The following is a 14,059-nucleotide window of genomic DNA, read 5'->3' on the forward strand; positions in this document are numbered from 1 at the left end:
AAAAGCTTGTAAATTTGATTAGGTCCATTTGTTTATTTTTGTTATTACTTCTGTTGCCTCGGGAAACTGACCTAGAAAACACTAGTATGGGGACTTCCCGAGTGGTGCAGTGGCTAAGACTCCATGCTCCCAATACAGGGGAGCCCAGGCTCAATCCCTGGTTGAGGAACTAGATCCCACATGCTGCAACTAAAAAGATCCTGCATGCCGCAGTGAGGATAGACGATCCCACGTGCCACAACTAAGACTTGGTGCAGCCAAATTAAAAAAAAAATGGTATGAATTATGTCAGAATGTTTTGCCTATGATCCCTTCTAGGGAGTCTCATGGTGTAATGTTTATGTTTGTCTTTAAGCCACTTTATCTTCACTTAGAGTGTGAGGGAGAATTCTGACTTCATTGGTTTACATGAAGCTGTCCAGCTTTCCCAGTACCACTTGCTGAAAGAGATTGTCTTTTCTTCATTGTATATTCTTGCTTTGTTTGTCAAAGATTAATTGACTGTAGGTGTGTGGTTTTACTTCTAGGCTGTCTGTCCTGTTCCATTGACCCATATGTCTGTTTTTGTGCCAATGGTTAGGCCTCCTGCTTTGTTCTTTTCCTGAAGGAAAAGAATTGCTTTGGCAATTCTGTGTCTCTTATGGTTCCATAAGTATTTTAGGATTATTTTAGTTCTGTGGAAAATGTCATGAATAATTTGATAGGGATCGGATTACATCTTCAATGTACAGTTTTATATACCTAAACTTTTTACTTTCTTTTTTTATTTGTATATAGTTGATTTACAATGTTCCAGATATACAGCAAAGTGAGTCCATTATTTTCATGTCTATTTTTCAGATTCTTTTCCATTATAGATTATTTCAAGATATAGAATATTGTTCCCTGTGCTATACAGTAGGTCCTCGATGTTTATTTTTATATATAGTAGTGTGTTTCTGTGGAGAAGGAAATGGCAACCCACTCCAGTGTTCTTGCCTGGAGAATCCCAGGGATGGCAGAGCCTGGTGGGCTGCCGTCTGTGGGGTCGCACAGAGTCAGACACGACTAAAGTGACTTAGCAGCAGCTGCAGTGTGTTGCTGTTGATCCCAGATTCCAAATTTATCCCTCTTCCCCTTTCACTATGTCTGGGTCTTTTCCTGTTTTGTAAACAAGTTCATTTGTATCATTTTTTTTTAGATTCCATAAGTGATAATATATGGTATTTGTCTGAGAAACAGTAAGATAATGACTGATTTTATTAAGATAATCTCTAGGTCCATCTATGATGCTGCAAATGGTGTTACTTTTTTTTATGGTGAGTAATATTCTCTCCATACATTTTTGGTAACTCATAGCCGGGCTGTTTTCATACTGCATCAAGCCAGATGTTACTTTTAACAACTAAATGTCAAAAGCTGTAATAGACAACCCCAAATTGGATGTTCCAAGTTCGAATAAGATATACCTATGTTTTATGGTGACTTATAAAAGAAGTCTCTAAGTCAGAAAAACTTGTCGGAATTTATTTTTAAGATACACTATAACAAGAGTTCATCAGTTCTGTGTCCCAGCCTGGACACTGACCATGGTGAAATAGATGCCTTTCTGTGCCAGCAGCTGCTGGTGTGTGCCGTGCTCCCTGACTCTGCCATTCTCAATCACCACTATCAAGTCTGCGTTCTGGATGGTGGACAGCCGGTGAGCAATCACGATGCAGGTGCGGCCTTCTCGGGCTTTGTCCAGGGCTTCTTGGACAATCTATTAATAAATCAGAACAGAAGCCTTACCTTAAAAATTAGAGAAATAAGGAAATCCAAATATTTTACCATCTATACAAAAGAAAGTTACCTTTCATTTCTTATGTCATCTTTGAATTTTTAGCTTTATGTATTGAGTTTTACATAGTCCGTCTTGCATATAGTTATGTTCTTTATAATAAAAATGTATTCTCTAAATAATCTTCACAATCTTTAAATTTTCTAACCAGTCACAAAATAATTTAAACTAACTGCTTCAATTTTGAATGTTTTATTTCCCAGTTTTTCCATTATTAATATGCTATGGCATTCAAACAAAAAGTGCAATAAAAGTACTTTTTTGTGTATAAAATTTAATCATTTTAGAAAATTTGGAAAATTCTGGAAGGAAGGGGTGAAATAAAAATATTTTACCTCAAAATAACTGCTGTCTACATTTGTTTCCTTTTTTTTTGTGCTTACCCCTCTTTTAAAATTTTTATTGAAATATAGTTTACAATGGTGTGTTAGTTTCATGTATGCAGCAAAGTGATTCAGTTACTATATCCTTTTTTATATTTTCCATTATAGATAATTACAAAATGTTGAATAAAATGCCTATACTATATAGTAGGTTCTTGGTTATCTGTTTTATATATAGTAGCATATATATTTTAAAATCAAACTCCTAATTTATCCCTCCCCTCTTTGATAACCATAAGTTTTTTTTCTATGTCTATGAGTCTTTGTTTTGTAAATAAGTTCTTTTGTATTGTTTTTAGCTTCCATATTTGCATGATTTAATGGTATTTCTTTCTCTGACTGACTTAGTATGGTGACCTCTAGGTCCCTCCATGTTGCTGCAAATAGCATTATTTCATTCCTTCTATGCTTTATTAGTCCATTGTTCATGTGTACACATCTTTATCCATTCCTCTGTCCATATCTTTGCTATTGTAAACAGTGCTGCAAAGAACACTGGGGTGCATATATCCTTTCAAACCAAGTTTTTTCCCAGATATATGCCCAGGAGTGGGACTGCTGGATTATATGCTAACTTTCCTTTTAGTTTTCCGAGGAACCTCTATACTGTTCTCCATTGTGGCTGTCTGAGTTTACATTCACCACCAGTGTGGGAGGGTTCCTTTTTTTCCACACCCTCTCCAGCATTTATTATTTGTAGACTTTTTGATGATAGCCATTCTGACTGGTATGAGGTGATACCTCACTGTAGATTTGATTTGCATTTCTCTAATAATTAGTGATGTTGAACATCTTTTCATACGTTTGTTAACCATCTGTATGTCTTCTTTGAACAATATCTAGGACTTCTGTCCATTTTTTGGGCCAGAGTTCTTTAAAAATATTGAGCTGTTTGTGTTTATTTTTTTCATGATTGACTACACAAAAAAGTTTTGTTTTATAAATTAAGTGGGATGTGAAGTGGGAAGCCATACCTTCTCACTTTCAGTATCCAGTGCTGACGTGGCTTCATCCAGCAGTAGGATGCGGGGGTGTCGGATGAGGGCTCGGGCAATAGCAATCCTCTGTTTCTGTCCCCCGGAAAGCTGAGTCCCCTTATCTCCCACTCTTGTTTCATATTTCTGCAAGTTAGCCATTAATAGAGTTAGTAAAGTTCTAGTTTAAAAAATCCTAATAGTATATTGAATAAACTTTTACTTCTTAACACTTGACAGTTCTAATTATAGGAAAAAATAATAGGAAATAATAATAAAGTTTCTATAACAACCACGACGTTGTGCATTTACTTTTTTTTAATGTGACATTCATTTTCAAAATCAAACTAGAATGTTAATGATCTTAGTTTTCATTTCATTTCATATCCTGCAACAAATTGTCCAAATCCTATCATTATCTGAACATCAGTTCCCTTCTCCAGGAGATCTTCCCAACCCAGGGATTGAAGTCTCTTGCATTGCATGGGCTTCCCTGGTGGCTCAACAGTAAAAAAAAAATCTGCCTGTAATGCAACAGACCTGGGTTCCATCCTGAGGTCAGAAGATCCCCTGGAGAAGGGAATGGCTACCCACTCCAATATTCTTGCCTGGAGAATTCCATGGACAGAGGAGCTTGGTGGGCTACAACCCAAATGGTCACAAAGAGTCGAACACAACAGAGCAACTAACAAACACTTTCTTTTACTCCTGCATTGCAGGCAGATTCTTTACCATCTGAGCCACCAGGGAAGCCTCATCTGCTGTCACTGGAGTCCTAAAATGGTTACATGTCAATGTTCAACATCATTAATTTAAAATATTCACATGACCCACACAGAGCCTAATTTATTCTTTTTTAAATTCATTCATTCACTTAAATATTTACTGACTACCTGTTATGGTAGAACTGTGGGAAGTATAAATATGAATCTGCCTCTGTTCTTACCCTTAAGGAATTTGTAATCAAGAGAAAAAAATACATACATAGCATGCAATATAAGATTAAATTACTTGTAACAGAAAATTGTGTCACTGAATTCTTACCTTAGTTTTCAAATCCGTATTGATTTCACTGCAATTTGGCTATAGTCACAGCAGCTAAAGTAAAGTGAAGTCGCTCAGTCGTGTCTGACTCTTGCAACCCCATGGACTGTAGCTTACCAGGCTCCTCTGTCCATGGGATTTTCCAGGCAAGAGTACTGGAGTGGGCTGCTGTTTCCTTCTCCAAGGGATCATCCCAACCCAGGGATCAAAGCCAGGTTTCCCACATTGCAGACAGGCACTTTACCATCTGAGCCACCAGGGAATCCCCAAGGTTGTGTTGCCTGCCCATCGGGGACTCAAACCCCAGTCTCCCGTGCAACAAGCGGGGATACTCACCACTATACTAATGAGGATGGCAGCTAATGAGGATATATACTATATATATCTATATATAATATATATACACTATATACTAATGAGGATGGAAGCTAAATGAGGTAATAAATAGGGAGTGTTGGGGACTGGAAATTGGAGAGTACAGATCCTCTCCAAAGAAATAAAGCACTAAAGAAAAACAGTCATGACAAAATTAACTCAAAGTGGATAGTGAAAACTAAATTGTAAAACCATGAATTTAGAAAATAGTGGATAAAATCTTTAGGACCAAGGCCTAGACAAAGAGTTCTCAGACTTGACATCAAAAGCACAATCTGTAAAATGAAATAAAGGATGAACTGGGACCTCATCAAAATTAAAAACTTAAGCTTTGCAAAAGACCCTGTTGAAAGGATGAAAAAAAACTACAAACTGGGAGAAAATATTTGGAAACTACATTTCCAACAAAGGACTTACTAGTAAGTAGAACATAAAAATCTGTCAACACTCAACAGTAAAAAACAATCCAATTAGAAAATAGGCATTTTTACATGAAATACATGAAAAGACATTTCATCACAGAGGAAATATAGATGGCAAATAACTATATAAAAAATGTTCAACATCCTCTGCCATTAGGAAATGCAAATTAAAATCACAATAAAATGTCACTGTGTACCTATCAGGATGGTTAAAAAAAAGTTGCAACAGCAAATGCTGGCAAAGATTCAAAGAAACTATATCCCTCATCCCTGCTGGTGGGAATGTGAAATGGCAACACCACTTCAGAAAACTGTTTAGCCATTTCTTATAAAATTAAACAACCAATCACCATATGGTCTAGCAGTTATACTCCTGGGCATTTATCCCAGAGAAATAAAATTCAGGTTCACACTAAAACCTGTACACAAATACTTATCGCAGCTTTACTCTAAAAAACCCAACTGGAAACAACCTCAATACGCTTCAATAGGTGACTCGTTTAAAAAGCTGCAGGTCGTACAGTAGCTCTAGTTTAAGGAACCACCATACTGTTCATAGTGGTTGCACCAATTTACGTTTCCACCAACAGTGATCGGAGCATTCTCTCTTCTCTGCAAAACAGAAATGGAGTTACAGATGTGGAAAACAAACACGCTTACCAGGGAGGAATGGGGAGGAGGGTGTTAAATTAGGAGACTGGGATTGACAGGTGCACTCCACTATATATGCAAAAGAGAGAACTAATTATGACCTACTGTACAGCACATGGAACTCTGCTCAATACTCTGTAATGGCCTCTATGGGAAAAGAATCTGAAAGTTGGGTGTATGTGGAGACACACATATACATAATGTACAATCATATATATATATATATGATTCACTTTGTGTATACCTGAAACTAACACAACACTGTAAACCAACTATACTCCAATAAAAAATTTTAAAAGGCCATCCAGACCAAATATCCATCTGATTCAGTAATAAAAAGGCATGAACTACAGTCCATACCCAAGAGCTTCAGGGATTTACAGCTGAGTGAAAATGCTAATCTCATGTGGTTATATAACATTCTGAAAGTATGACACAAATGGAGAACAGTTGTTTGTTGCCAGGGGTTGTGGGGAGAGAGAGTAAGAAGGAGGGGTGTGTCTACAGAAAGGTAACATGAGGAATCTGTGGTGATGAAAACGTTCCATATCCTGACTGGAGCAGTGGATGTGAGTCTACACAGGCAATAAAAGTGAAGAGAACTAAATACACATGGGTACAAATGCGCACAAGCAAAACCGGCAAATTCTGAATAAGGTCAGCGGGCTGTATCAATTTAGTATCATGGTTGCAATACTCTATCACTTTTGCAAGATGTCATTGGAGAAAACTAGGTCAAAGGTACGTATGATCTCCATATTCCTTACAACTGCATGTGAATCTGTGATTACCTCGAAATACAATGTTTCATTAGAAAAGTGCCATAAGGGACAAAGCAAACAGCTTTAGTGCAAATGCAGCCCACAGCAAACAGTTTGACGTGACTTAACAATTGCCTCACTTGCTTTCCATGACATTGGTACAAGATAAACACCACAACTAATATTTCCATTTACCAATAAGGAAACTTGGTATCATGGACTTCAGTGTGTAGTCCAAGGTCACAGTGCTAGTACAGAGGCCAACTCTGGGACCTGCTGGAGGAGGAACACGGTGTGCAGTTGATTCCGACCTCATCCAGGAAGTCACCAGCTCACTTACGTGGGGCAAGGTCTCAATGAAAGGATGGATGTTGGCTGCTTTGGCTGCGCTCACAATTTCAGGCATGGTTACAGGCCGGCTGTTGTCCCCATAGGCAATGTTGTCAGCAATGCTGCAGTCGAACAGGACGGGCTCCTGCGACACGATTCCAAGTTGGGCTCTGAGCCACTGGACGTTGAGCTTCTTTGCTTCGTGACCATCTAGAAGCTGAAAACCAAACCCCACAAACTGTAAGAAGGACTTCAAAAACAACAACAAAAAAACTGAGCAGTATGTTACTAAGAGACTGTGGCACATGGACATCGGCAGCTTGTGAAATACCAAGCCTCACTGCCTGTAAGCTCTTACACAGTAAGAGCCTGTAAGGCCCACACAGCCAACAAAAAGATTTTTTTTTACAGCAACTCAGCCATCCCTTTCTTATTCTACCTCGGAAAATGGTAGCACATTTGGCCCTGTCTTTCCACATTACTCTCTCTGTTCCTGTCTGCCTTCATCTAGGCAAGTGTACCATCCTTTGCCTTCACCACAATATTGTAAAGTAATTAGCCTCCAATTAAAATTACAGTGAAGATTGCTCAGTAGTGTCCGACTCTTTGCGACCCCATGGACTGTAGCCTACCACGCTCCTCTTTCCATGGGATTTTCCAGGCAATAGTACTGGAGTGGATTGCCATTTCCTTCTCCAGGGACCTTCCTGACCCAGGGATCAAACCCTGGTCTCCCACATTGTAGACAGACGCTTAACAGTCTGAGCCAATTAATTTAAAAAAAAAAGAAGCAAGCAATGCAGTGTCCTACTTTTTTTTTTTTTTTTTCTGTATCCCTTCTATCAAGTGGGAGTTTCCTAGCAGGTTCACTGTGGGGATTAAATGAAATAAAATAAAAAAGAGCAGTCTAGGCTTGGAAACACTGTTCTTAGAGGTTTCTTCTCTCAGTAGAAATCTACCCAAAAGAATTGATTCCGAATGAAGTGTGGTTTTTGTTTTTTTAATTTCTTTCTCAACCATGAAGGCAAAACTGATTTTGTAAGGAAAACATACAATTAGGTAAATGAAAATAGATCCTTGAAGATAATTGCTTGCTATATTTTGCTTTTCTTGCAGTGTCCTACTTCTATCTGCTGTCGCCTGATCAGCTCTGACCTTTCACCTTGACACTGTGCCCCTTCTCCAGGCACACCAGGAAGAAAAGCAGATCAGTAGCAGGGCCCCACATTCTGAAAGCTGCTATCTCCTGTCTTACCCACCTCACCTCTCTTTCCCCTGAGAACTAGCAGTCTTCACCTACCCTAACTGTTGGCTAAGATGGCAAAGAATCTGCCTGCCAATGCAGGAGACTGGAGTTCAATCCCTGGGTCGAGAAGATCCCCTGGAGAAGGGAGTGGGAACCCACTCCAGTATTCTTCCCTGGAAAATTCTACAGACAGAAGAATCTGGTGGGCTACAGTCCATGAGGTCACAGAGTTGGACAGGACTGACTGACTAACACACAGGACAAGAGCTCAGCTGAAAGTGGACAAGCTCAAGAGTAGGATCTTTATCTTTGGTGGTGGTTTTATTTTTTGTTTGTTGGAAGCAGAAGGCCTGATGCTTTTAGAGGAGCCTTGTGATGTGCTAAGTGAGGAAACAGCTTCCACAGTGCAAAGGACACGGTGAAGAAATACACGAGTCCAACTAGTCTTGGCCTTTTAAGAAAGAAATCCCCACTGGAGGATTAGCACAGCATATCTGCAGAGCACTGTTGAGCTGGTTTGCCCATATTCATATCTTCACAGTAATTGTAATAGTGGAAACGTAAGATTTTCCCCCAAAGAAACAACTCAAGAAGGTTTAACGTTCTGGTGACTGTCTACACGGGTTGGCTCCCTGGGCCAGATCGGTGGGTACCATCCCAAGGTAATGGGAGATGCAGGCATTATTGGTAAGAGCCACACTTCCGCTCGAAGAGGGCCAGGGGCTAGACACCAACAACATCAATGCTAAAAGCCAAATATTAGAGGCCTGGAGGTAAGGATCAAAGAGAGCCTCAAATTCAGGGTTAGAGAGATGGCCAAGCAGAAGGGAGGGGAGGGAGTCTGGGAATCTGCTTAGAACTCTGGCAGGAGTGTGTGGTTACCTTTATAACCCAGGAAGCGAATGTATGTTCACGCAGCGGGGATCCGGCTGGTGCAAAGGGCCCAGGGTGGGGTAGAGATCAACTTCATACTCAGTCCTTTCTGAACTCCACTCAGTTCCAGATACTCTACCCATATATTTGTCTGACTGTGGGCACCAGTTTGGGATCCACAGAATGGGGTCATTTTTTCATTAAGATTATAGGTCTTGCCCGATAGTGCCTTAAATCAGGTTACTGATCTCAGAAAGGCTATGGTTTTTCCTGTGGTCATGTATGGATATGAGAGTTGGACTGTGAAGAAAGCTGAGAGCCTAAGAATTGATGCTTTTGAACTGTGGTGTTGGAGAAGACTCTTGAGAGTCCCTTGGACTGCAAGGAGATCCAACCAGTCCATTCTGAAGGAGATCAGCCCTGGGATTTCTTTGGAAGGAATGATGCTAAAGCTGAAACTCCAGTACTCTGGCCACCTCATGAGAAGAGTTGACATATTGGAAAAGACTCTGATGCTGGGAGGGATTGGGGGCAGGAGGAGAAGGGGACGACAGAGGATGAGATGGCTGGATGGCATCACCGACTCAATGGACGTGAGTTTGAGTGAACTCTGGGAGTTGGTGATGGACAGGGAGGCCTGGCATGCTGCGATTCATGGGGTCGCAAAGAGTCGGACATGACTGAGCAACTGAACTGAACTGAACTGATCTCAGAAAGCATGCTCACCACTGTGCCAGCCAAGGGATCATAGAATCGTTCCAGGAGCTGGACGACCGTGCTCTTCCCGCAGCCGCTGCTTCCCACCAGGGCCAGCGTCTGGCCCTTCTTCACCTCCAGGCTCAGCCCCCGAAGCACAGGCACATTTGGCCGGGTGGGGTAGTTGAACACAACTTCATTAAGTGTCACATTCCCTTCAAACTTATCCTAAAAAATAGGTATGTTTATATTGCTATTATAATTAGTCTGATAAATCATTGGAATAAAAAGTATAAATTCAAGGAGGCTTTAACAGACACTACAGCAGAGTAACATAAAATCCGTGTTCAGTACAAGTAGTAGCACCAGTTAGTATTGGTAGCAAGTTGTTATAAAATAAAGATGGGAACCAGGGCTACAGGTTAAAGAGGGTCATATTTTAGAGTTGTTATATATACAAAATGAATATGGGAACCAGGGGTTCAGGTTAGAGTAGAGAGAGTTGTAGTGTTGTTGTCTAAACTCAAAATTTCTGGGTCATTGAAGACAAATACTTAGCGTTCCCAAATAATTTTGCAGCAGAAGCCAAGTCAATAGTTCAAGGCTCAAAGGGGTGGGGATTTAGAGCAGTCTTGGTGGATAGCCCTTAACTCAAACCCTGCGGCCTCTTTAACTCATTCACTTGGCGCAGTAATTTTATCCTCCTACACTGAATAAAGTAGCCGTCCTACCATTTATAACACAGTCATTATACTAGGTGGAGGACATGGCAACCCACTCCAGTGTTCTTGCCTGGAGAATCCCAGGGACAGAGGAGCCTGGTGGGCTGCCGTCTATGGGGTCGCACAGAGTCGGACACAACTGAAGTGACTGAGCAGCAGCATTATACTAGGTGATGAAAGCCAAATTGCTAATGCAGTTACTCACAGTATTAAAGCCACATACCTTCCCTGCAGATGACTCAATTTTCATGGAAATTATTTAGTTCTAGTACATCTGGATATTTGGTTGTTGTTTTTTTTTTTTACTTTTGATGTGCTCAACTTCAGAATCCTTGCAACCCCCTATGAAATTTGAAAATGCCAGGAAAGTTGGCCAAATATTATTGGCCCTGTAACTATCACAAAGCTAGTGAAGTCAGTGTCAGCGTAATCACTACAAATGTATCCTGTGATTACGATTGCCACTTGACATCTGCCTCTCATCTACAAGGGCTAAGCCACAAACTGCTGCAGCCGCTGACCTTCAACACCCCCTGAAAGGAGTTCAGGGCGGAGATGAGGAATGAGGCACCCTATACTCTGGGAAAACACTGGCAGAACAGGCCAGCAGACAGACATTTTCAGGAGAGAATTTTATGAACCCAGTTTCTTGCATCATCTCATAACTAGAAAAGCACTAAAATCATGAGCAGAGACATCTGTTACTTGTGACTAGCAGAAAACCTCTGCCAAAACATGTGCCTGACGGCAGGTACCCCCTTCAGTAAAATCAAATGGAACACTGACGTTCCCCCCACCTCTTTGGAGCAGTCTCTCAGAGCTATCTGAGGTGCTGTCTCCTGGCTATTGGCCTCATTTTGCCCCAAATAGAACTTAACTCACAACTCTCACATTGTGCTTTTTTTCTTTTTTTTCCTGTCGACATGATCTAGCAGACAGAAAACCTTGAGGAAAAAATTAACTAAGTGCTCATGAGACAGCAAGGAACTCACGGGCCTCAGGCCTTCTTCACTGTGGCTGTCAATCAGAGGTTGTCTTTCAAACAGCTTGAATAAGTGGGCTGCAGACAGCTTGGCTTTAGCGTAGTCTGGAGCAAAGGAACTAGCATGTCCTAGAGCCACGGCGCCCAACACAATCGCTGAGAACACCCTAGATGGAAGCAGAGGGATTTTGAAAATTAGTTTATATAAAAGAGCTGACTCATTGGCAAAGACCCTGATGCTGGCAAAGACAGAGGGCAGGAGGAGAAGGGGATGACAGAGGATGAGATGGTTGGATGGCATCACCGACTCAATGGACATGAGTTTGAGCAAACTCTGGGAGATCCTGAAGGACAGGGAAGCCTGGCGTGTGGCAGTCCATAGGGTCACAAAGAGTTGGACACAACTAAGCATGCTCTGACTTCCTTCAGGACTTCTCATTTCCTGGATTTCATGGAACTTTGTAAAGTCCTTTTCTCTCCAGAAGTTCCTGATCAGAGAATCCGAGTTGTGATAATTCTACTGATAATTCTCAGGTAATTCTACTGAGTTTAGAGTTGAGGGAACTGGAGCTCTGGGTGCTGAAGGGACTTGATCAGGACCAGATCAGGAGCGAGACTTCCTCCTGACTCTACAGCCCTAACCTTCAGACAGTGGCTTCCACACCCCCACTCCCCACCTCTCCACTGGGCAAATGATAATCATTGGCACTATGCTTGAAGAATTCTTATTAGGCAAAATAAGCCTTTACTACAAACAGCTTTTCTCTTATAAGTAAAATATCTATTGCTACAACCCTCAAAAAAGCAATCGTCTTAACCAAAGGTCTATTCTCCAGTTAAAAGAATGGATATGGACGATAACTTCTAGGAAGAACTAAAGATTCTGAGATCTGCGTGTGCATGCTCAGTTGCCCAGTCGTGTCCGACTCTTTGTGACCCCATAGCCCACCAGGCTCCTCTGTCCATGGGATTCTCAAGGCAAGAATACTGGAGTAGATTGCTGTGCCTTCCTCCAGGGGATCTTCCTGACCCAGGGATTGAAACTGCATACCTTAATGTCTCCTGCATTGGCAGGTGGGTTCTTTACAATTAGTGCCATTTACAAAGCTATTTACTTCTGGCATCAGAGCTCCCCAAAGAAAGAGGAGTGTAGGAAGATCTCTAATAATAATGGAGAACTTAAAAAAAAATTTCCCCCAAACTTCTAAGGTGTTTTTTTTTTTTTAAGCTGTTTGTATTGTCTCTTTGAGCTACAGTCAAATAAGTGAGACTGAAGTTCCACAAGCTTGAAAAAACCTCAATCAAATTGAATCAAACTCCATGCACTGAATCTTCTCTGCTTTGCTTCTGTACCCTGATACAGATTAGATAATTCTGGACTGGGTATCGTGGCACTTGGCTTCTTGTTTTGGTTTGTAAGTTAATTTTTTTCTATTTTTAAATTCTTTTAAAAAAATTGAAGTATAGTTGATTTTACAAGATTGCGTTAATTATTGCTGTGCAGCAAAGTATAAACCTAATTATTAAAGTGTGTTTTAAGTACACGAGGCTGGGGATGGTGGGTAGAGTATTCATGTAAATACCTGAGAAGGTTGATTACCAAAAATCAAATTTTCAAAGAGAGATGAACAGCTCACCCATAGCTAGCTGCCTGGCCTTCCTATAGAGCCTGCAATGCAGCCTTGGTATGAAAGACTAAAGGCTATCTTTCAATTACCCAGAATTTAACATTTTAAAGATAAAAATAAGACAGCTTTCAAAAGCAGGCCCAATTTCTTCGATGGTATTTTTCTAGACAGTATGCATACTCCGAGTGGTAATTCCCAACTGGCTGTTTGCATCTGTCTCTCTGAAACCACTTTCCACTCTCCATCTCTACCTGACGCCATCCTCCTTCCTCTGTGCCTTGGAGGCTGACCTACAGGGTCTGCATCAAAAGGTTTCCTGCTCCTCTGGCTCCTGATGGCGTTTAGCAAAGACCAGCATAGCAGGGATGGAGGCTGGAGGAGAGGGGCCAGGGCATGTGTTGTGGTGGACAGTTGTGGTGTTCCCCCCAATACCGCATGCTGGGTTCTGAAAATCCCTCCCTCTTCTTGCCCTTTAGGCTAAGTAACATCTTGGTGGTTCCTAGCTAGGCACTGCTGCTGGGTTATACATCTCACACCTTTAAAAATAGACCGTTAATTTTTTTAACTGGAGGATAATTGCCTTACAATGTTGTGTTAGTTTCTGCTGTACAACAATGTATACATATATCCCCTCCCTCTTGAGCTCCCTCCTCCACCCCACCCCTCCCCTCTAGGTCATCACAGAGCACTGAGCTGAGCCCCCTGTGCTATACAGCAGCTTCCCACTAGCTATCTATTTTATACATGGTCATTTATATATGTCAATGCTACTCTCCCAATTAGAGAGACCCTGTACTTTGTTAAGACCATTTGTCCCTGCTAGGATCCTGACTGATGCAAAGATACATATTCCTTTTTCATGGTTATTTTAATTTTGGATGAAAACAAAAGAACAGCTTGTAAACTCTTTTGCTTTGTCTGTCTTGACCCTGTTTTTTTTTTTAAGTTGTTTGCTACTGCTTTAAAAATCATCCCATCACACCAGAAATATCCCAAGTGATCTTAAAAGAATAGCTTCCCCTTGGCAAGACTAGACTGCAACCTAATTGAATGTATTTGGCATACTTTGAAAGACCATTGGTTAGCCTTGGAAACCAAGACAATAGGAAGGCTAAGAGGCAAAAGTGGGCAGGGTCATCCCAGCTCTGGTTAG

The 14,059-nt window shown here is 41.1% G+C and overlaps 1 protein-coding gene across 6 annotated transcripts in view; it reads right to left on the minus strand.

Moving 5' to 3' along the window:
* Positions 1-1,485: 1,485 nt before the first annotated feature.
* Positions 1,486-14,059, minus strand: part of ABCB4 (ATP binding cassette subfamily B member 4) — a 90,598-nt gene continuing 78,024 nt past the window's right edge. For all 6 annotated transcript variants that reach the window (XM_086397283.1, XM_086397279.1, XM_086397280.1 and 3 more), the window contains 5 exons: positions 11,289-11,445; positions 9,605-9,802; positions 6,770-6,976; positions 3,177-3,323; positions 1,486-1,741 (listed from right to left, as the gene is read on the minus strand). In XM_086397283.1, the coding sequence (XP_086253409.1) occupies positions 1,538-1,741; positions 3,177-3,323; positions 6,770-6,976; positions 9,605-9,802; positions 11,289-11,445 (913 nt within the window). In that variant the 3' untranslated portion in view covers positions 1,486-1,537. The remainder of the gene's footprint in view (positions 1,742-3,176; positions 3,324-6,769; positions 6,977-9,604; positions 9,803-11,288; positions 11,446-14,059) is intronic.

The sequence above is a fragment of the Bos grunniens genome, chromosome 4 (genome assembly GCF_055505025.1).
Source record: "Bos grunniens cultivar Pamir isolate PY7600 chromosome 4, Bosgru_T2T1.0, whole genome shotgun sequence".
NCBI lineage: Eukaryota > Metazoa > Chordata > Mammalia > Artiodactyla > Bovidae > Bos > Bos grunniens.